The sequence below is a fragment of the Felis catus genome, chromosome A1 (genome assembly GCF_018350175.1).
Source record: "Felis catus isolate Fca126 chromosome A1, F.catus_Fca126_mat1.0, whole genome shotgun sequence".
NCBI classification, from domain to species: Eukaryota; Metazoa; Chordata; class Mammalia; order Carnivora; family Felidae; genus Felis; species Felis catus.
In genome coordinates this window covers 198,453,885-198,477,536 of record NC_058368.1, presented here as the reverse complement: position 1 = coordinate 198,477,536, position 23,652 = coordinate 198,453,885, and the positions used below count along the sequence as shown (strand labels likewise).

At 45.0% G+C, this 23,652-nt stretch overlaps 1 protein-coding gene across 1 annotated transcript in view; it reads left to right on the top strand.

Moving 5' to 3' along the window:
• The first annotated feature begins 2,636 nt into the window (after positions 1-2,636).
• Positions 2,637-23,652, top strand: part of SNX18 (sorting nexin 18) — a 29,668-nt gene continuing 8,652 nt past the window's right edge. Inside the window, exon 1 of the mRNA XM_023260708.2 lies at positions 2,637-4,472. Within this exon, the coding sequence (XP_023116476.1) occupies positions 2,852-4,472 (1,621 nt within the window). The 5' untranslated portion in view covers positions 2,637-2,851. The remainder of the gene's footprint in view (positions 4,473-23,652) is intronic.

Genomic DNA, 23,652 nt, shown 5'->3' with positions numbered 1-23,652 from the left:
TAAAGGTGTGGTAGTGTGGGTTTATCGATGGAAACCAATGCACCTCTCTGATTGGAGATGTTGACAGTGAGGAGGGGCTATATGGAAAATCTCTTGTGCCTTCTGCTCAATTTTGCTATGAACCTAAAACTGCTCTAAAGAAATAAATCTGAGGCACAAATGTGCTTGGCTTGTTCCAGAAATAGCAAAGAAACCGCTGTGGTTTCACTCTAGTTGAAGAGAGCAATGGAAAGAGAAGCAAGGGCCAGGCCACCACATCAGGCCTCACAGGCCAAAGGAAGAAGTGTGAAGATACGGTCGTGTGGAGCTATTTAGCGTCCCGGAATGATGTGTTTTTACAAACGCACAAGGAAATAGAAATAGTTGATGGTTATAAAAATGATTGTGTAAACTAAATTATGAATAGTCTCCATTTTCCAGAGAACTCTTTTAAAAATGTGTGGCTGTATCTACTTCCCTGAGTGCAGAGTTATGATTTTCTAATACTTGAGCACATTTTCTTTTTTTTTTTTTTTTTTTAATTTTTTTTCAACGTTTATTTATTTTTGGGACAGAGAGAGACAGAGCATGAACGGGGGAGGGGCAGAGAGAGAGGGAGACACAGAACCGGAAACAGCACATTTTCTAAATATCTAAGACCCTAAGGAACTTTTCCTGTCACCCAGGAGCCACAGAGCCAGGCACCATGGATAGCCCGTTTCTCTCCTTCACCAAGCCTGATGCCTGGCCTCCCCTCGGACTCCTGCCAACTGAATGCTTGTTTGTTCTGGAACCGCAAACAACCTCTGACATCCAGTAGTTCCTCAACTACTGTTTCTAAGGAGCAGCCCAACCAGTCTTTAAAAGCCATCACCTCAAAGTCCTGGAATTTTCACTCCTGAAAGAGATTTTTAGTCTCTCTGTCTCAAAACCTGAAGCATTGCAAGTTTCGTGTTACTTTAGTGAACGCTTTAACCTAAAAAAGGAACTACCAGATGAATGGTAAGGGTGAAATTAAACGTACTTATCCTAAATATGGTAGGTTAGCTTCTCCCAGTTAACAAACAAAATCAGTTGTATTGTAGATGTTCCGTGAATGTCGACTTCATGTTTCTGACCACATAAATTGTTGACGATGAAATTCAATGACCTCTCTTGCTTACTGTAAGAAGGATCCTAACTCAGAGTCTTCAACTAAAAATGTTGTAATTCAGAATTTGCTTACAGAATTGAATAAAGGTTTTTGCATTAGGGATAAACACTGTGGGAGTACTTCTGGTATACTGGGTTGGTGGTTTTGCGCAAGATGCTTAGAATACCACAGCCCTTCCTCACAATACTTGTAAACTCTTCTGGCCCGTTTCCCAGATTTGCTTGAAAAGGGTCAGAGGACAGGCTGAAATTAATGACACATGAACGCTGAATCCCAGTTAGAGGTGTCTTTAAAGGAATCATTAGGCTAGACTTAATAAAAGGGGACTATGAGAAGAAAAAACTTGGGGCAAATTATACACTGAAGGAAAAGAAGATGTGAAACAAGGCAACTTCGGAGATGGGAGCTGATTAGTATCTCGGGAAGTGAGTTTTCTTTTTTGAATCTACGTATCTTAAAGATAATATAAATACAGTGAGACAGAGATGAACGGACACAGATGGTCACTGATCTCAGATTAGGAGTAGGGGTGTGAACATGAGGGTCCTTTCTGGTGCTACGCCCTGGGATTGTGGTTTTAGGACCCCATTCTCTTTCTGAAGGAGAACGGGGTTTTTGCTTTCCCAAACAGCAGTAACATTAGCGACAGCAGCAACAAACACCTGACTGTGCTCCCCATGTATAGTACTCGCCATATATGAATCGCTCTGTTTCATGTTCCCCATCTGTAAAGTAGGGATTACATGATTATCGAATCCCCACAACAACCCTAGGAGGGAGGGAGGTTCAGTGAGTGACTTGCTCAAGGTCATAAGCTAGGTAGTGTCAGAAAGCGAATTCCAACCCAGTAGCCTGACTCGGAAGTGTAAACTCTCATTCCCCGCACTACGTGAGGCTCAGGGAGCAGAAGGGACATATGCAAAATGCCAGCTCTCCCTGCAGACGTATTTTACTGGAAACTCTCCCGCCCTGATGCCTCTCTTCCCACACCACCCTTAGCCTCTTCATTTGTCAGGCACAACGCCTTCCTTACTTTGCTCTTGTCATTCTTCTCCCCTTCTTGCCAGAAGGTTCCAGCGGGTGGAAGACGAAAGGGAGCGGACAGCCCCCGGCACAGGCATCTTGTCTTCTTCTTAGTGCCGTCGCTAATATTCACTGAAACTCCTTTATTAGATGTGTGGTTCAGTTATTCTAGAAGCATTCACTGAGCGCTCAGAGTGGGAACGTTCGTCAGGAACGCAAATATTAATTTACTTTCTAGGATACGTGTTTTTTTTTTTTTTTTTACGTAAGAGCCTAAACATCTCAGACAATTCACTTCTTGCTGAGTGGAAATCTTCGCCCTGCGCCTCACGGCTCAGGGCCCGCCTGAAGGGGGCAGTGGCGGCCGCCGAGTGGGCTCCGCCGGCAGGCGCGGCGGCTCGGCCATCGCTTGCTCTCGCCTGGCGCGCGGCTCTCGGCCGTGGATTAGCACAGCTGGGGACGTGGGAGGCCGCGGGCCCCGCCCCCGGCCGGCGGCGGCGGCGGCCCAGCGCGGCAGTCGGCGCTGCGAGCCGAGCGACGCGGAGGGCGCGACCGGCGGGCCGGGGCGCGGAGCTGCGCGCTATCTTTTGGCCTCCACTTCGCGCGCCGGGGCGCGGGCGACACCGCGGGTCCCTTCGGCCGGCCCCGGGCTCGCGGCGCCGGGAGTCGGCGGCCGCTCGCCGGGACGCCGGGACCATGGCGCTGCGCGCCCGGGCGCTGTATGACTTTAGGTCGGAGAACCCGGGCGAGATCTCGCTGCGGGAACACGAGGTGCTGAGCCTGTGCAGCGAACAGGACATCGAGGGCTGGCTCGAGGGGGTCAACAGCCGCGGCGACCGTGGCCTCTTCCCGGCCTCGTACGTGCAGGTGATCCGCGCCCCTGAGCCCGGCCCGGCGGGCGACGGGGGTCCGGGAGCTCCAGCTCGCTACGCCAACGTGCCGCCCGGCGGCTTCGAGCCCCTGCCCGCCGCGCCGCCCGCCTCCTTCAAGCCGCCGCCCGACGCCTTCCAGCCGCTGCTGCAACCGCAGCAGGCGCCACCGCCGAGCACCTTCCAGCCGCCGGCTGCGGGCTTCCCGTACGGCGGGGGCGCCCTGCAGCCGTCGCCTCAGCAGCTCTACGGCGGCGGCTACCAGGCCAGCCAGGGCAGCGACGATGACTGGGACGACGAGTGGGACGACAGCTCCACGGTGGCCGACGAGCCCGGCGCGCTGGGCAGCGGCGCGTACCCGGACCTCGACGGCTCGTCGTCCGCGGGCGGCGCGGCCGGCCGCTACCGCCTGTCTACGCGCTCCGACCTGTCGCTGGGCTCCCGCGGCGGCCCGGCACCTCCGCAGCACCACCCGTCGGGGGCCAAGAGCTCGGCTACTGTAAGCCGCAATCTCAACCGCTTTTCCACGTTCGTCAAGTCGGGCGGTGAGGCCTTCGTGCTGGGCGAAGCATCGGGCTTCGTGAAGGACGGGGACAAGCTGTGCGTGGTGCTGGGGCCCTACGGCCCAGAGTGGCAGGAGAACCCTTACCCCTTCCAGTGCACCATCGACGACCCCACCAAACAGACCAAGTTCAAGGGCATGAAGAGCTACATCTCCTACAAGCTGGTGCCCACGCACACGCAGGTGCCGGTGCACCGGCGCTACAAGCACTTCGACTGGCTGTACGCGCGTCTGGCGGAGAAGTTCCCTGTCATCTCGGTGCCCCACCTGCCTGAGAAGCAGGCCACGGGCCGCTTCGAGGAGGACTTCATCTCCAAGCGCAGGAAGGGCCTGATCTGGTGGATGAACCACATGGCCAGCCACCCGGTGCTGGCACAGTGCGACGTCTTCCAGCACTTCCTGACGTGCCCCAGCAGCACGGATGAGAAGGCCTGGAAACAGGGCAAGAGGAAGGCCGAGAAGGATGAGATGGTGGGCGCCAACTTCTTCCTGACCCTGAGCACGCCCCCCGCCGCCGCCCTCGACCTGCAGGAGGTGGAGAGCAAGATTGATGGCTTCAAGTGCTTCACCAAGAAGATGGACGACAGCGCGCTGCAGCTCAACCACACGGCCAACGAGTTCGCCCGCAAGCAGGTGACGGGCTTCAAGAAGGAGTATCAGAAGGTGGGCCAGTCCTTCCGCGGCCTCAGCCAGGCCTTTGAGCTGGACCAGCAGGCCTTCTCCGCCGGCCTGAACCAGGCCATCGCCTTCACCGGAGATGCCTACGACGCCATCGGCGAGCTCTTTGCCGAGCAGCCCAGGCAGGACCTGGACCCCGTCATGGACCTGTTAGCGCTGTATCAGGGGCACCTGGCCAACTTCCCCGACATCATCCACGTTCAGAAAGGTAAAGCCTGGCCGTTAGAGCAGATGGTCTGCAGTGTGTTGTTGAGGCTGAAAGGGCCTCTGATTTGGACAGAAACACCAGTCTCTGTTTCAGACTGGTGTTCTATGGGTTGGGAATCAAGAAGAGATGTGGACAGCTGGCCTGTTTTTCTGAGTGTATGATGGATTGTGGGCAGGTAGCTGCCTCCTTAAAGAAATTCCAGACAGGGAGTGGGTACTCTTCAGAGAAAGTTCTGAGAGTACTTTTTATGACAGTGCTATCATTTTCGAGTTGAATGGTTGGGTAATGAGCTTCTGGGATCTGTAATCTTGTACCTAGGGTAGAATTAGAAGAGGACCCAAACCATGTTAGGCATCCATTTGAACACTGCAGGGTCACTTACTTAGTGATGGGTTTCAGGAAGCATGGAGATAATGGGGGAAGAACAGATATCTGCAAATAAAGTAAGCCCTGTATCTTCCACACCTCTCAATCCCTAGTTGGGTAGAGGAATTATAATCAATTCTCTGAGGGTTCTAGCTGGGGCAGTTTAAGAATGTCTTGCCTAGGCTTCTTGCAACCTTTGTAGAATGAGGTTTTAAAAAAAGGCTCACTCTAATTTCGGGAAGTTTTTTCTCTTTAACATTTAGTCATTTTTGAGAGCCAGAGTGTGAGTGGGGGAGGGGCAGAGAGAGCCCAGAGCCAGAGACACAGAATCCGAAGCAGGCTCCAGGCTCCGCGCTGTCAACACAGAGCCCGATGTGGGGCTCGAACCCACGAAACCATGAGATCATGACCTGAGCCAAAGTCGGACACTTAACCTGCTGAGCCACCCAGGTGCCCCTAATTTCAGGAAGTTTTACGAAAATCTCTTTAAGCTCAGTCATTTTGAATTCGGAGTCTATTAACCGACTGAAGGTAAAAGAGTATTATCTAGGAAAACGATGTAGGGAAACTACAAAGAATGCACGACATCTGAGTATCTCGTCTGAGGGCGGTGTTCCTGGTTTCCCAGTGAGTTAGCTGCCCAACTCTCAGAGCTTGTTTCATTATTGTTAGTTGTTAGTGTCCCTAATTTTTGTTAAAGCACTAACCTTTGGAGATTATTTTCTTAGAAAATAAATTAGAACCGTCAAGCTTGGAGTGAGAGAATGGGGAGGTGTTGGAGTTAGGGAGGTGGTCTTGCCGGTGAATATCTTCTGTTCAGTGTGGCATTTGTGGCGGGGAGGGAGTTACCTAATCTGACTTCCTGTGATGTTGGAAACCTCCTTGGGTCGTGAGGTGTGGCCTTCAGTAAGGAGGTGCTTACCGCCTTTCCAGGTGCACCAGTCCAATTATGAACAGCCCTGATCTTTGACATATTCTTCCTTACATTGAACTAAAATTTGCCTCTCTTGTTTGTCTTTGTGTTCCCTAGACCCACAGAAAGTTGTTCTATTCCTCAACATATTGGCCCTTTGCACTTTTGGAGACAGAAGTCTTGCTTCCTTCCCTTCCCTGTGCTGTTCTTCCCCCCCGCCGCCTTCCAAGTGTGTGACTAGTCTTCTCACCCACCAAGGAGGGGATCCTTCCAAATCCTTGAATTTGTCCTTGGTCCTGCTAAAATGCAGTATTCTGAAACATCTGCAGTACTGATTTTGGTAGAGAATAGTAACTTTCTTGGCAATTTACATTTTGTAAATGCAGTCTAAGATTGAGGTAGCTATTTGAACAACCATATGGAACCTGCATCTATATTCCTTATGCCTTTTTTTATGTGTAAATTGCTGTGAATCCTTGACTTTCTGGCTGGTGCTGGTGGGACTGACTCTGAGCCTTTCGTGCAAGACCTTATATTTAAGTACCATTGTGTTATATCAACCTGGACCCATGCTGCCTTTTTACATATTTTGTGAGTTTATGCAAATTGTTGGTAAACAGTTGAAAGGGTGGAGGCAGGTACGGTCATCTGCAGGCGGACACAGGTGACTGGCTGCTACAGGGTGGCATAGGTTTACTCACTGGCTTTACTGTCCTTCAGACCACACACAGCCTTGTCAAATGCCCTGCTGTTGAAACTATTAGAAAAGGTATGGTATTTGTTCTGAGGTCTGTTATGAGTTTACAGCAATAGTTTTTGTAGTTTATCAAACTATAGTTTACCTTTTTCAAATCCTAGAATTAAAATTGTAATCTATTTCTGGGGATTTGAGAAACTTTTTTCATTAAAACCAGTACCATTTTATGTTGTCTAAACAGATTCAAGGGCACTAAACATAATCCTTAGGAAGTTCAGAAAGAAAATCAGTTAATATTAGTAAGTATAGTTTGTTTCTGCTGTAGCCTTCGTGTGTAACGTACAGGGAATGTGTGTCCCTAGGTGGCAGGTCTTTAGAATGTACTGCTATTTAAAGCTATAGTGTGCGATGCAGGAGGCTAAAAAGCATTTGCTTACGACCAGTTTTTATCAAGGATGCTTGTGTATCAAGGATGCTAGTGTTGGCAATTTTTAGGAAGACAGATGAGGCAAATTTCGTAAGTCATGTTAAAGCTTTTTGAACATGTTCTGGATGTTCAGAACTTGTGGCTGTAAAAAGCAGCTCAACCCTCCCCTCCCCCCCCCTCCCCCAACTACACAGTTGCTGTTGGAATGAGTCTTTTTTAGTCTGAGCACTTGGGGACTTTGTTTACAGGTTGGTTTTCTTTTTTCCCCCTCTAAGGTCTCAGAGTATAATCACATCAAAGATTTTACTGTAACTTTTGAGAGGAGAACCAAAAGAAGAAAAAAAATGATAAAAATCTTTAAGCAGTTTAAACAGTCTTTTGTTTTAAGTATGTGGTTCAAAGTTCATAGTTCAACCTAGGGAGAAACTTAAAAATTCAAAATAATTATTTCAACACTTAAGCCCTCATTGTTTCCAGGAAGAGAAAAGCAGTTTCAGTTCTTCTACGTTTTACATGTTCTAATCATATTAGGTTCACATTCAGATGAGACAGAAATGATTAGAAAGTGCTTTTTTAATTACTAACACAGTTAAGAAGGGGAGTTAAGTTTTTCCCCCCTTAATTCCTGGGGGGAAAGGACAGGAACATTAGTCTCCTCTGGGCTTTTTTCTTATCCAGGAGACTGCTGTGGTCAGCTTTTCCAGTGTTCCAAACCTGTTGTATTCGATGCTGGGTCTGTGAGCCACATATGGCTGTTTAAATTTAATTAAAATAAAATAAAATAGTATAGTTCAGTTCCTTCATCACGCTAGCTCTGGTTCATGTGCTTTGTAGCCAGTGGCCTGCACATTAGACAACAGATACAGAACAGGCCATTTTCATCACTGCTGAAGGTTCTATTAGACAGTGTTGTGCTAAACGGTGGGCCGTGGTTTAACTGTGAGTCCTTTCAAATTTCTCCAGTAAGCTGATGATCTTTGCACATACTCTTCAGGTAGTTTTCTTTTTACTTGGCATCCCGTCCTTTCCATGTTAAGTAATAAAAACTGGGAGGGGGAGCAGGCCCTGCTAGACCCCTCTCTACAGAACTTCCCAGGCCCTCAGTCAGTGAGTAATATTTCTGTGGTGTGAGGATGTTCATCTGCTCTGCATCCTGCCTTCATCTCCCATTCAGAAAATATAACTGGTATCAGAGTGGATGTCTGAGACTAGGGAGGAACCAGCTCCAGAACGAGGGTGGAAAACTCAGATACTCTTAAATGTGGTGGACTGGCATTTTTCTGACTATACTTAGTACTGAAACCATTGCTTAAACTTAATAATGGTTTTAGTGTAAGCACTTCCTGCAAAAGCCAAGAAAGCCATATGGTTTCTTTAGCTAAAAGAGAATTCTAGAATTCTAATGTTTTTTCATCAACTAACGGAGTCTTAGGTAAACAGACAATTTTGGTTAATGGAGTCAAGCATAGGAAGAAGGCAGTTTGCTATAGTCTGAAGTACAGTAGATGGGAATTCAGAATATGTTTGAATGTTGCTCATATTTTGCTCTGTCTTAACAGGAGTCCCTTAAATTCTTTGTTCATAGGCCGCTCATTGATTGCTGTCTAGTCACATGTCTGTCACTGCCCAGCTTTGTAACCCTGTGGTCTGATTTTCTTTTTTTGAAATGGTAGCATTTTATCTCCTCTCTATCCTCCCTGCCATAGTATGCTTTTATAATGCTGATGTTGGTGAGTTGGGTGGTACAGAGAATCTCTTCACTGTCAGTTTCTTAGCTTATTCTGTTCTGTTCCCAAAGATATGATTAATCCCTAATGTTTAATAAAGCTTACTCTGGATGGCAGTGAGTTGCTGTGGTTTAAAAGCTTTAGGCTTATCTCCTGGGGAATACTGTGAAAGGGAAAGTGTGGTGAAAAGTGTGGGCTTCATCTTTATTTATGAATATGGACTAGGTACTGGGAGGGAAGCACTTGAAGAGAAATTTCTTGATTCCCGAGAAGAGATATGTCACGTAAAAGTGATTTGTTGGTAAAATGTCGTGTGAGTCTGCGAAGGAGGGCGGCTGAGCTAGGTAACAAACAGGCAGGCAGTCCTGTTTTCTGTACTCTCAAATTAAATATGCAGGGTCCACATTGCTCTCTGTAAACGTTCCAGATGGCGCCTTCTTTTCAACAAAAAATAGCCCCAGGACCTCAGGAATGGTACACCAGTAGTGGGCCTTATCAGTCTTGTGGGGTAGAGTTTCACCATTGTGCTTCCTTTCACCACGCGTAGGGTCCGTCTTATGTCCCTCAGACATTAATTAAAGATAGCTAGAGTCCTGGCAGGGCACCCAAGGTAAGGCTGGGCCACAGTTAGCCCTTCCCTGTCTGCTCCCCATTCTCCTGTGGCTAAAAATAGAACTGAGAGGGTGGTGCCAGGAATATAGAGAAAAGGTCTAATAAGTGGGCTGTTTACAAATGCATCCTTGTTTTGAAACTTCTGGGCTGGAAATTGAGGTCATTCATTTTTTTGTGTTTGTTTTGTTTTAGCCCCGTCTTAATTGAACCCATTTCTCCTCTCCCCTACTTACACCTCCAGCTATTTTTTAAGGAGACTTCAGTTCTAGCCATAACCTTTGTCCCTGTCTGTATTTTCTTAATAAAAATGAGATTGGTTACCTTTGGGGCTTTTGAAATAGATGCCTGAGTTCTTTGGTTAAAATGACAATGTGACTGGCCACAGATGGTCTTGGTCATGAAGCTAGGTAAGGATAGTGCTCAGATCACCCTGTCATTGGTTTCTCAGACTTCTTTTTGAGGCGTGAATCCTTGAAATTACACTGGGGAATCCCAGTCTGTTAGGCTGATGACGGCAGAATCAAAAGGAGGCAGGAACCTGCACTCCCACTCATGTTCCTCGGATAACTCTTGGAGTTCGTTGGACTTCCCTCTTAATTAGGAAATGTCACCCGCACAGTTTCCTGTCTGGTCATATTAGGATTTCCAAACATGAAGATCAGAACCCAAACTAAGAAGAAGTTCTGGGAGAAGGTGTCAATTCCCTTATGAACATGACACTTCTTTTAAATGATGATCTTTTTCTTCAGGCTGAATAAAAATTTCCTGCCATATTGTCCCAAAGCATTTTAAAACCAAAGTTTAATACCAAGTTAGATTTAATTTGCCATCTATTTCTGAAACTTTGTGATACCACCAACTAAATGATTGTCACAAATAAAATGGCACAGTAATGCTTAGCTCTTGTTTAGACTGTACTCCAAGGACCTGTACCATTTGTCACTATTTATAGAGCACAGACTAGAGTCACATCTGCAGGAAGGACAGATGGGACTTAGATCCTCACTGCGTTCTTTGACTGGTGGCAGAGAGGTAATGTGCCAGGTTACTGAGAGCCCTCCAAGGCAATGCAGAAGAGACGGGGCTGGCCCGAGTCTGTCAGGGGAGCTTAGTTAGCCCCACAAACAAAGGGTGCCCATGTCAAGGCAAGAGCCCATGTTCGGAGTCTCCTCACTGTGGGCCAGTATGGAATCTGGGGGGCTAGTGTGTGGATGTGAGGGGAGCTTTGGACAATGATTTTAACCTCTATGTCTCAGTTTTCTCATTGGTAAACTGGGAACGCTCCCTCCTAAGGTCATAAGGATTAAATGTTATGGTTCTCAGTACTTATTACTAAATGCTTAATTTGAAAAATAGAAAGGACTTTTCAAATGGGAAACACTCTTCTTTAAAAGATAGTTCCAGTAATCTTCTCTTCCCTCTGGCAGCCTCCTGCCCTCAGAATTGCAGGCAAAAGTATAAAAACTATAAAAAGTCATTGGTGTAGCAGTTAAGTATTGCATTTTAACATGGCTGTCCTGCATTGCACACTACAAGAAATGGTAACAGAAATAAAGGCCAGTGTTACTTGGAGTCAGTGGTTTGTGGTTCACATTAAAGAGTTTGTGTAAATCGTTTCCTATCAGTAGCCACTCCCTTCTTCTAAATTACTTGTGTCCTTGCACAAATCACTTTGACGTTTCTGAGCTTCTGTTCCCTCATCTGTCAATATGAGATTCATGATCTCCTAGGTGTTGCTTGTTAATTGACTTAAAAAAAAAAAGTAACATCCGTACACTGAAAAGAAAATATTTGGAAAATATATGATGAACATGTAGGCATTGTTTCAGACGAGTTTCAATAGCATTCTATCTGCTTATGTTACTTTGTAACCTGCGAGCATGAAAATTCTTTATCAGCTGATGTGAAAGAAAATTTGTGCACTTCTAGTTCAGATCAACAAGCATAGATTGAGAGGGCTTAGCCTACCAGGTGCTGGGAATGTGAAAGTGATAAATACCTGGTCTCCTACCTGCTGGTGAGAGCTCCCAGGTGTTTGGAGGCTGAGGTGTGGTGGACAGCTGGAGAACAAGGGATGTAATTAGTAGGGCCACCAGAGAGAGAAATTGTGGTGGGTTTTTCCTCCTGTAAAGCGTACTTCACTTTGAGTTCAAAACACTATCTCCTCTCCAAAAGTGGAAACAATCTTGTATTGTTGGTCTTGTATTTGTAGCGTGATTAAACTTTAGCGTGAATGAGTGTTAGTTCATTTGTCATTTCTACTCCTTTCCGTAGCAGAGCAGTTTTTATCTGTCACTGTGATTGGACTTTCCTCTCCTGATGAGGAAATTTTATGTGTTATTTGCCAGGTAGCGAGACAGCAGTTAGGGAGGGGAGCCGAGATCTTAGATTTATTCAGAGTATCCACTCAGAGATAAACCTGATTGTATTCAACAAATGTGCAAGTGCCCATCATAGTTCAGGCACTCTTAAAGATGCTAGAATTGCATCACTGGCCAAAACAAAGATCACCACCCTTGTGGAGCTTACATTCTGATTCTGGCAGGGTGGAGACACAGTGAAAAACCAGCACAGTAAGTACATTATAATGTATGTGGCAGGGGAAAACATAAAAGTGGAGCAGAGCAAGTATGCATGGGGAGGCAGAAGGAAGTATAAATGAAAAAGGATGAATGAATGAAGAAGGATGGTCAAAGTAGGCCTCACTGAGAAGGTGAGGTTTATTTTTTTTTATTTTTTATTTTTTTGCTTTATTTATTTATTTATTTATTTATTTATTTATTTATTTAAAATATGAAATTTATTGTCAGATTGGTTTCCTTACAACACCCAGTGCTCATCCCAAGAGAAGGTGAGGTTTAAATGGAAGCCTGGAGGAGGTGAGGGAGTTAGCCAAACAGGTATCTGGGGGGAGAGCCTTTCAGGCAAAGGGTACAGCTAGAGCAGAGGTGTTGGGGTGGGTATGTGCCATCAGGCAGTAGGAGGCCAGGTGATGGAGCTAAGAGGATCTGGGTAGGAAATGAAGTCTTGCAAGGTTCAATTAGTAGGGCTTTGTACGTCATTGTCAGGGCTTGGAGTAAAAGCCCTAGTGAGACAGGAGCCATTGCAGGACTCTGAGCCAAGGAATGACATCCACCTGGACCTGTTAACAGACTTATTCCAGTTGCTGGTTGACAGTAGAATGGAGAGAAGGTAGGGTGTCAAAGGTAGGAGCAGAGAGCTAATAGGAAACCACTCCAGTAATCCAGGTGAGAGACGATGGACGTGGGGACCAGGGTGCAGACAATGGAGATGGCGAGGAGATATATCCCACGTTGGATATAATTTGAAATTAGAATCAACAGGTTTTCCTAAGGGATCCGAAGGGGCATGTGAGAGCGAAAGGAATCACCAAGGGTAACTGCAGTTTTTGGTCTCACCAACAATAGAATGGAGTTTCCAGCCACTGAAATGAGGAAGGCTATGAGTGGAACAGGGGTGAGGATGGGAATCAGGACTAGAATTTAACCCTTTTAGGTTGATGGGCTCCTACATTCTGTTGACATCTCCCCACTCCAATACATGCATGGACAGGCAAGCCTTAAATCTAGTTCCCTCCTTGGAGTTTCCTACTTGGAGCCCAGTCCTTTCTGAGTAGGCGTGGCTGAGAGAATGCTAACTGGTATGCCAAAGACTATACATTGCTTAGTTGTGGGGTAGTGTGTTGGGGCCATGTTTTTATGTTCCTCTAGTATGTAGCTCCACTATTTTTTACATGCATAATAATAAGTGCTTATTAAATGCTTGTTTAAGTAAAAAAGTAGGCACCCAGGGTGCCTGAGGTGCTCAGTCGGTTGGGCATCCAATTCGATTTTGGCTCAGGTCATGAACTCACAGTCCTGAGATCGAGCTCTGTGTCAGCGCAGAGCCTGCTTGGAATTCTCTCTCCCTCTCTCTCAGCCCTTCCCACATGCTCACTCTTTTTCTCTATCTCTCTGAAAAATAAATGAAGAAGACAAAAAGTCTTCAACTTTAGTATCTATGAAGTAACTTTCCTAAACTTATTGAGAAGAGAGGAAGTTTTAAAATGCTTTATTTTATGTGCCAGAAAAATTAATATTATGTACCTCATGATTTCACTTTGTATTGATTCTTGATGTTTAAACTTATATATATACACTTTTTCCTCTTTGGTAAGCTTTCATTTTAATACATTTGTCGGGGTCCCTTTTTTGCATAGTTCCAAGCACAAGATCTAGAGCACACATTCATCTTGTTGAATGACTTGGATTCACAAAGCACTGAGCTTAGATGTTGAGCAGTAGGTGCCTGCCCTCATGGAAGGTGCAGTTCCATAACGGAAATAGGATGTGTGTGCAGAGAACTGGGAGACAGGAGGTCGACTTAACTTAGTGCCTATCGTAAGAGTGCACAGGAGTCCCGAGGATGAATCATTGTCAACTGTGTTAGGAGCTTAGGTGGGTAGCATTTGGTTTCTTCCTCTGAAAGATGGTGGGATATATATATGTATGTATATAATATATATACATGTATTTTTAAAATATAATTTGTCAAATTGGCTAACATACAGTGTATAAAGTATGCTCTTGGTTTTGGGGGTAGATTACTATGGTTCATCGCTTACATACAACAAGTGCTCATCCCAACAAGGGCCCTCCTCAGTGCCCATCAAGGTGATATATATATTTTTAACGTTTGTTTATTTTTGAGAGAGAACGCATGTGAGTGGGGGAGGGGTGGAGAGAAAGAATCCCAAGCAGGCTCCACGCTATCAGCACAGAGCCCAACTTGAGGCTTGATCTCATGACCATGAGATAATGACCTAAGTGGAAATCAAAAAGAGTCAGAAAGTTAACTGACTGAGCCACCCGTACGCTTCAGTAGATGGTCATATTTTGACTTTCAGAGGAAAATAGTCAGAAAGTGCATTCTTGATCTTGGACATGCTTTAGGATAAGCATATAATAGCTGATACGCTGCATGCCCAGTGCTCAGGTCAGTGAGGCCAGCTGACAGGTTGAGTAGCTGTCACCATATAGTATGACGCATGTGCAGTCGTGGGCATGTGCCATGGTGTGAAATAGGACAGAGGATGGAGTAATCAACTATGGGGAGAGGATAGAGTACACGGGTGGCTTTTTCCAGTCTCACTGTAAGAAGTTTTTTGAAAATAAATTGGAAGTTTGCCTAGCAGTCAGAGGCAGGAAGGCATTCTGGGCAGAGGGAATCAATCATGTACAAAAATCAGGGACTAGATCCTGGCTGCCTCTCAGATTCTGCCCTGAGTGATTACAGCTGCCCTACCCTGGATCTAATGAATCAGAATGTTAGGGACCTGTGGCCTAGACAGTGGTGGTGTTCTTTAAAGAGCTCCCCGTGGGATTTTAATGTGCCACTCGGTTTACAGCTCGTGCTGGAGGGGATAGAGGGGAGAGTCATGGAAAGATCAAATAGGGTATTGACACGCTCAGGCCTGCACTTTAGATGGACAGGTCCTAGTGACAGGTGTAAAGGGTGGCATGTGGGTGAGGTGAGATGGGAGGCTCTTAGTGATTTAGGCAAAACATGATGAAATCCTCAACTGGGGCCCTGTGTGTGGGGTTGGGGAGGAGGAGAGAGAGGGGGCTGTGTGCCTGCAGGAGTGAGGGTAAGGGACAGGGAGGGGTGTAAAATGACCTGCAGACAAGGGACTGGAGCTACCAACAGAGATACTTGGAGCAGGGGTCTGCACTACAGCCTGTGGGCACACCTACCCATGTACCCTGTTTACAGCACTTCAGCTAAGGGTGGTGTTTACATTTCTAAATGATTCCATTTTTAATGGGTATAAAAGCCTCGGTTTTGCCTTGACATACAAAACTTCAAATATTTACTATCTGACCCTTAAGGAAAATGTTTGTTTACCCTTAACTGGGAGGTCAAGCAGGGTAGGGAGCTGGGGTATGAGTCGTAATAGTAGTTGCTACCATCTTTTGAGTACTTACTGTGTGAGTAGCAGTATTCTGGGCAGTTACATACACTGTGTCTAATTCCATGTAGGAGCGGGTCTGACTGCATGCATCCTGCAAACAGGTGGAGTGGAGTTCCCACCAGCTTCACTGTGTAACTGGTTGCAGTTTCCTCGTGTATAACATGGAGTCATCATTTTGCATGCCAAATACTTCTATGCGTGAATTCCTAGCTATTGTATTAGATTCCTAGGGCTGCTGTAACATGGCTAAAAAGACAACCTTCCAAACGAAGGTGTTGGCATGGCCACGTGCCCTGTAAAGGCTCTGGGGGAAATCCTACACCATCATTGCTGTTCTTTGGCCTTTGTACCCACCACTCCAGTTTCCGCCTCCATCTTTACCTGATGTTCTCCCTGTGTGCCTGTCTCTTTGTCTCCTCTCCTTTTAAGGACACTCGTCACATTGGATTTAGGGCCTACCCTAATCCAGGATGACCTCACCTAAACTAATTATATGTGCAAAGGCGATTTCCACGTAAGGTCACAGGCCGTAGGTGGATGTGCATTTGGGTGGTGGTGATGGGATACTGTTCAACCCAGTACAGCTATTATCTTCCCCAAAGGTAGATAACACCCCAAAGGTGTTATCCCCATGTGAGACCTTTGAAAACTAAGGCTCCGGAAAGTTAAGTGAATTTCAGGATTGCACAGCTAATAGCAGGGCCAGAATTTGAGTTCATTTTTTGCCTTGATTGAAAACTAGTGTTCTTTATGCTGCAGTAACTAGCATGCCTGCTAGAACATTTTGTATTCTGTAGACAGGCAACGGCCACTAAAGGTTTGAAACTGAAAAGTGAAGTCTGAATCATGATAAAAAATTAAAAAAAAAAAAAAAAAGAAAACCTATTTTGAGGGCTGACCATGTGCCAGGCATTATGCTTCATGTTTACGTTCGTTGTATCCATATAAACCTCATAGGAGATCTTGAGGTAAATACCCTCATTATCCCCATTTTGCAGACAGGAGATGAGCCACAAAATTTAACTGTGAGCTCTTAGAAGTGTCCCTCACCGCTGTGCAGCCTGGCCCCAGGGCAGGCCGTCCGGAAGATCCTCCTGTTGGCTGAGTGCGGAGATGAGAGGGCTGTTGGAGTAGTCGAGGCAGACCGGGCATGCGGGTGGTTTTGGAAAGTAGCAGGTGAGCTTGAGATACCTGCCAAGTAGAGTGGCCAGACTTGGTGAGGAGTGGCTTTCCTGAGGAATGTACTCTTACTTTCCACGTTTTAAGTTTGGTGACAGAAAGGAGTGATGCCAGGAAGAGAAATAGGCAGGTGAAGAAGATGAGCAGGATTACAAGGAAAGAGAAGGAACAGGGCTGAAGGGAGTCTTAAATCCTATTTTCTGGGCCTTTATTGTGTTTAGGTATATTGACATTTGTGAAAATCACAAAAGCTACCTGTTGTCTGCAGTGAGATATCTTTAAATACATGGGTGTCAGCATGGGTCCTCTGTAAGTTTTCATGTTTTATGACTTGTGTTTCAGGTCTTTTTAAAAATGATGTATTTCTGAGTGCTTTGTTTTGTCTTCAGATGGTTATTTATGGTCTAGTTCAAGGGAGCCCAGATACAGACCAAGTGAAGACTTGTCACCCCTGGAAACCCGATCCCTGCCAGCATGAGGAAGCAGGAAAACTCCAGGGTCAGAGGTGTCTTTAAGTTTGAAACAGCTGATTTAGGAATTGTCCCCAAAGCTCAGTGATCGTAAAGCGATGTGAACTGCTAGATGTCAGCTGAAGAAAGAGGCTGAGCTGAAAATAAAAACAAAAGTATTTGTTTGGGGTCCCAGAATTACAGTTCCATGAACACAGATTTGGGCAGCAACCCAAACAGTGCCTCCCAGAGAACAAAATCAAGGGTTTTTAAATCAAAAAGGAATGCTTATAAATGTGGCTTACAAAGAATTTCTATTGGTGTTGGTGGCAGAAAACTAAATCTGGGTTGAATATAATTGGTTGCTAAGGCTGTCACCCAGCAGAGCCTCACTGGAGCATGCCACAGGTGTTTGGGCTGAGTCCTGGGAACGCTGGCCCTTTGGCCCAGTTCGCAAGTTCATGGCTCCACCCAGTGAGGGCAGGAGGACGTGCAGAAGGCCCTTCTCCTTAATGGCTTCCTGGCTCCACCTTAAAACCCCTTGACATAAGTGACCCCATTTCACACATAGTGGCCACAGTGGATGGCACTAAGGACGGTGATGAATGCTGTGCTGCTTGCTCACCAGTCAGTGCCACCATAGCTAAGTGGCAGTTTGTAACACTGTGGCTTACAATTAGAATTCTAAAGTTAAAAACAAGACGTTATTTGGGAAGAATACTTGAAAGCAAGAAATCAGTTCTTTAAAATTACTCTTCCAAGTACAGTGTTAACTGTGGCACTCTCAGAGGCACTCATCCGGTCGAGGACCTGGCTTTGGGTTTGGGGCTCACGCTTCCTCAGCGTCTGTAAAGAGCTGATGCCATTTCACCGCCGTTCTGCCCTGTGCGGAGCAGCTTGTCTGTTTAGCAGCTTCTCTTAGATATTTTAGCTTATGTCTCCCTTTATCTTCCTAGAAAAAAAACACAACTATTAAAGGTAGTTTCCAGAGTTCACTCTCCCTGGTTCAGGTATGTTTTATCATAGGGCAAAGGCCATCCTAAACCCAAAGTGCTGGCAGCTTGCAAACATACCTAATGCTGCCCTATTTGTACATCCATGTATGTGTATCAGGTAACAAAAGAATTAGGAAATTGGGGATTATGAGCTGCAGCCCGTAGGCATCGATTGTGTTCTCTGAATTTAAACCATCATATGGATTTTGTTTTACAAAATTGGTTGTTTTAAAAAGTTGTATGCTCATAATTATCAAGCCTGCCCTTTCTATCTGTGAGGATTCTATGGGTATAAAATCTTTAAAAAAAAAAGAAACGATGCATGCTTTTCTTTTCCTATTCTCACATTTTAAAGTCTTTATTTATATTTGCATGGCTAGAGGCAAGTCAGCATTTTCATTGTTGTATGCAGACTCTTCTGAAGTAAAAACATACCATGTTTACAGAGTTCTCTTGAATCTACAACCCTGGTAACTTTGTCACATATTTGATATTCTATATAAGCTGAAACACAAGAAGCTTTATATAAAATTTTCTCGCAAAGAGCCATCTGTCCTGCCAAGTAAGCCACAAGAGGTATAATCGTGTGGTTCCCCCTTCAGTTTTGGAGCCGGGTGCACGGCAGGGGTATGTGCTTAGTAGCAGTCCTCGGATGTAAGGTACACTCAAGTGAGTGCTCCCATTGCTCCTGCCATATTCCTGCCCTCCCACGTTTGCTGACTGCTGCGTGGAGCTGAGCTGAAAGGGCCTCTTCGTCGGCATGGCACAAGGCTTTTCCCTAGAACAAACTATCTCAGGAACAGACCAAACTCAGAGGCCTAGATTCTTTAAATGATTGATTTTTACATCATCTGGCAGCCAGTTTTTTTTTTTTTTTTTTTTTGCAGTTCATTACCCTTGTGTCTCTCTTCAAAGCCTCATTTTAAAAATTACTCAAAAGTTCTCTTTGCCATTTATTATATTTATGAATTGAAAGTGAATTTTATATTAATTTTACCTTTGGATTTTGATAGTTCTCAGCTGTAGGGACCTTTAGTCCCTTCAGAAAATTGCTTTCACTGACTTAAGTTCACTGTTTCTATTGGCACCCCCTGGAGGTTATTGTCCTCTAAACCAGGAGCCCACTGGGGATGATTTGACTCAGGAATCGAGTTTTGAGAACCCGTTGATGGTTCGTGGGTTGCTTATCCCTGAGATGTGGCTTCCGAGGGGCCTGTTGCTGAGCTACCCTTGTGCATTGTGTTGGGGCTCCTCTGAGGGTCTTTGAGGTCATGGGTGGGGCAGTCTCAGTTGGGAACTAACTACTTGAGTTGAGAAGCTGGGCAGACCCAGGTCACATGCAGCCCGATACTTTCAGTAAAGTTATTTACTTTTCCTGAATTTCACTTTCCACCTCTGAAAATGGGAGTGATAATTGCTTTTCTTTCGGGGTTAAATAGAAGGAAAAGAGATATGCAAAGTGCAGAGTACAGATTTGCACAGTGGTATGATTCACAGACTATTTTGCCTGGATGGACAGCCATTCTGCCTCTCTCTGTTAAGTGCATATTGGCCTTTATTTTTTGAGATGTTTTATTAAAAAAAATACCAAAAAGTAATATTGGAGCAGAAAGGGGAGAGAGTAATCAACCAGTGGGTGGGTGGAGACCGAAAGGGAGGAAGGAAGGGGGTGGGGCAGAAGCTAATGGGGAGTTAGCAGGGATGAGAGGGTGTGGGGACCAGTGATGAGAGAATAAGAGCAAATTGGCCACGTTGACCAAATTAGCATTTTCTTTCAAAGTTTTATGTGTTGGAGGGAATGAAGAAAAACAGGCCTAGTCCAGTCTTGGGCAACTTCTACTTTGCTGTGTTGCCTTTCAGCCCGCCTCCTGTTCTATCCCCCATACCGTGGCTTTGGTTTTCTGGGACAAGGCCCTGGAAAGACAGAAAACCTAGTTAATGTTTTTGCCACATTCATGATTTCAAAATTAAATAAAGTGCTGGCTTCTTTTTTCCTCCTCCTCTTGTTTTTTTAAAAGGGAGAAAATGTAGCCTTTGGATCCCTGTTGCTTAGTGACTAGGCCTTTTGTATAATTGGTCTTAGGAGGGACAAAACATCCTGAGTGTAAGAGATTTGGTTGAGGAAAGGAAGGCAAAGTTCAGGTGCTGACACTGGCCCCAGCTGGAGGTGGGGGGCAGCTGGGGCAGCCAGCAAGCTCCGAAGGGCCCAGGAGGTGGAAGAGAGGGACACAGAGAGGGAAGCTGAAAGGAGGCCACACAACTTCTACCACTGAGTTGAGGGCTCTCCCAGGTTAAAATGCCTGAAGCAGGGAAGTGTTTGAGAGGCTCCCCACCCCACACGCCCATCTCACTTTGCTGGGTCAGAAGTTGCCAGGAAAGTGATGTCTCTCTGGAGATCAGAAGGAAATAATACAGTGTAGTGTACTATGACTGACTACATTTGCTGGTGGCTTAGTTCAGCCTGCAGTGGGCCCTTGATTCGTGCTCATTGGCTGGATGACACCAGACCTTCACTGCTCTTTTACAAACAGCAAAATGACACAGAAATGCTCCTTAAGCAGTTTTTGCTGATGGAAATAATTTAATGCTATGTAAATAATATGATGCTTTTGAAAATAGTGCTGACTTCCTGGATCATAATTAATCTATAAAATGAAATTTGTTTGAGTTGGAGTCCTTTAGAGTTATAATATTAATGAGCCCTGTCATATGATTAAGTTCTTTAGTTGTAATTATTTTGTATTCTTTAGAAACATGCATAATGTAATCCCTTGGAAATTGAGTACATATGGATTATGAACCAGGATGTAGTTATTTCATGCTTCGCTCTTTCCAGCCTGAGTGTGCTTTAAAACTGTGCAAGATGGCTCACACTGGTAAGATTCAAAGAAAATGGTCAGAGAGGGGTGGGATTGAATTTAGGACCTGAGTTCTGCAGAACTTTGGTGATGGGGAAGGGGGCAGAGTGCCTCTCTTTGAGCCTGGGCAATTGCAGTACGTATAAGCATGAATCTGTTGGGAATTTTGCATGTGCAGAGGCAGATAACAATGCCAAAGAAGTCCAGGAGATTTTGTTAATAACAGGTCCCGAAGCAAAGTGAAAAAATACTCGTTTAGTTTTCCTTTTATCACTCCCAGTGTGGAAAGGGAGGGACCCCTCTTCACTGGAGTGCAGCAGAGGCCCTGCGGGGAATGTTAAATGCAAAGTGGCAGGACTGGCTGGCAGGTAGGGGTTGGGGATTCTTTGTCATGAGCTAGCTGTGGTACTTTGGACAAACCACTTAGCCACTTACTGGTAAGATTGAGAGAAATTGTACCAAAGACTCTTCTAAGGTCCTTTCAGCTCTTCAACAACAACAATAAAAACAAAGCCAGCCCCCCTTCCCCCCCCCCCCCCACTCACTCACAAACTCTGGGGACCGGCTCTGCCCTTGTCACCTCAGACTCAGCCCTACTGACTTCTCCAGTGGGTATCTTGTCAGGGGTGGAGTGAGGAGAAGGAAGTCCTCAGGGTTCCTGCTCCCCCTTTTGCAATCAAGTCTTAGGGTTATTGGTTCCTCAGTGAACTTTCCGTTTTGTGGAGAAATTCTAATACTCCACCCAGCTAATTTAATAATTGAGTGCTCAGTTGAAAGTTCATTCTTAACCTGTAAGCCTTTTGGGGAGGAGGCTTCTCTGTGTTCCTTTCTGCCTCCTTCCACAGCACTCCCTGAGGGAGAGAAACAACTGTGTTAGACTCAGCCCCTGTCCTGGAGCGCAGCTGGCTTACCCTTGCCTGTTTGGGAGCATAGTAATGGGGAATGGTTGAAATATGTTGCCTTGCTTTCAATAGTAACTTTTTCCTATCCTAAAAATACGTTTGAAGAACATACACTGTTTCATGTGTTACCTTCTCACAAGTTTATTTCCTTCTATGTTACCATTCTACTGGCTATTTATTTTCTGGGAAGAATGTACTCACATTGCTCCGTATGGTCAGCCCCTTCTTATTTAATCTCAGAATTTAATACTTGCCTATGTTCTCTTTTCATAATAAAATCTTAGTTCATAGCGTATTCCAGACGCAACTACCTATGTCTGTTAGCCCAAGAAACAATTTCATAATGATGTACTTATATTCCCCAGTTTAAAATGTTTTTCCCTCTGATCACTCCTATTTAAATTTTCTTTTGTTTTAAAACTGTTGTCCTGACCATGAATATTACCAGGTCTCTTGTTTAATCCAGCAGTGACCACTTTGTACCTTAGACTTTATTGTGTAATGTCTCTGCTGTATTCTTTCATTTCCTTTTTCTGTTTTGAAAGCAGTGTGGCGGTGTGATGTTTATGAGGGAGGGGGCTGGCAGGAGGCAGATTCCTCCTAAATCAGCCACTTAAAAGGTAGAGATTTTGAAAACCTTCGCCTGTTTTTATATTTATTCTATGATAAAAATGTGTGTTCGCTTTGTTCTTTAGATTCTGGGCAATGCTTTTGGCTTTTATTTACGCTCCTCTTGGGTTTGGTAAAAACCAGTACAGCTGAGAGAATGCTTACATGATGCAGTAATGCCTCGTTACAGCTCGCAGCTGGTTACAGCGAACCTCTGCTGTTGCTTCTTAAGCAGCTACAAACCAATTTTTAAAGCGATCCTAAAAGTAGCAAGTGTGTACTGATCTAACTCTGTCCCGATATTTTTTTTTCTCCAAACTTTCACTCCTTAGGGGCTACACCTGATTCAAAATTTGTCTATCTCTGCCTTTCTTGTGGTAGTTAAAATTCTCAATATGAAAATATGTGAAGTGTAGAAATACGTACAGATAATTCCCAGTTTGAGAATTGTCAAATCAACTCTGGAAACATAGCTACTTATGACAAAACCCAAATTCTAGTTCTAATAATACTATTTCATTCACCTCCAACCAGTATTTGTAATATCAGTTCTATTGGAAAAATATGTTCCTGTGTTCATCTTGACAGGACCCAGGGTTCACAAGCACAGTGGGTAGAGATAGGGTAGAGGGAAGCTTCTGGGGTCTTCAGAAAGCAGTTCTGTTTGTCAGTCCCCAAGAATTTAAACACCCTTGCGATTTGTTCACATGGACAGCTTGAGCTGTTTAAAAGATGTCACTTTTTTTTTTCTCCCGCTTATTCTCAGGCAGTAAACTCGTCAGTTAACTTATACAATTAGCTTACCGAGTAATTTGACTTTATCTTTCTTGTAAGAAAGAAATCACACTAAACCCTTCCTGTATGTTTAATGTCTATGGAAAAACTAGCTGGAGGGTTGTGAGATGAATATTTAAGACCAAAATGGTTTTCTTCTTAAAAGAAATAATATATTTTTTAAACTTTGCAAAATATTTTACAAAAGGTAGCTTTATTATTATTTTTAAAATCAGTTTAGGATGTTGTTTTCATCCTGAACTTTAACAGCCAGCTGCTATATACTCAGAGGAGGAACTAGGCTGCTGTCACTTCAACTCAGGATATATTCAGGAACTCTTAATGATTTTTTAAAAAGTATATTGCTGTCAACCTGTTTTACTGTTAACCTTCTTTCTTCTGAAGGCAGATCTGGGAGTAAGTCAGCTACATTTCAATTAAAAGAGGTTGTTTTAAAATTTGTTCTAGAGGCGCCTGGTCAGTGAGTTAAGTGGCCAACTTGGGCTCAGGTCATGATCTCGCTGCTCAGTGAGTTCAAGCCCCGTGTCTGTTGGGCTCTGTGCTGAAGGCTCAGAACTTGGAGCTGCTTTGGATTCTGTGTCTCCCTCCCTCCCTCCCTCCCTTCCTTCCCCCCCCCCCCCCGCCCCTCCCCAGCTTGTGCTTGCTCTCTCTCAAAAATAAACATTAAAAATATTTTTTAA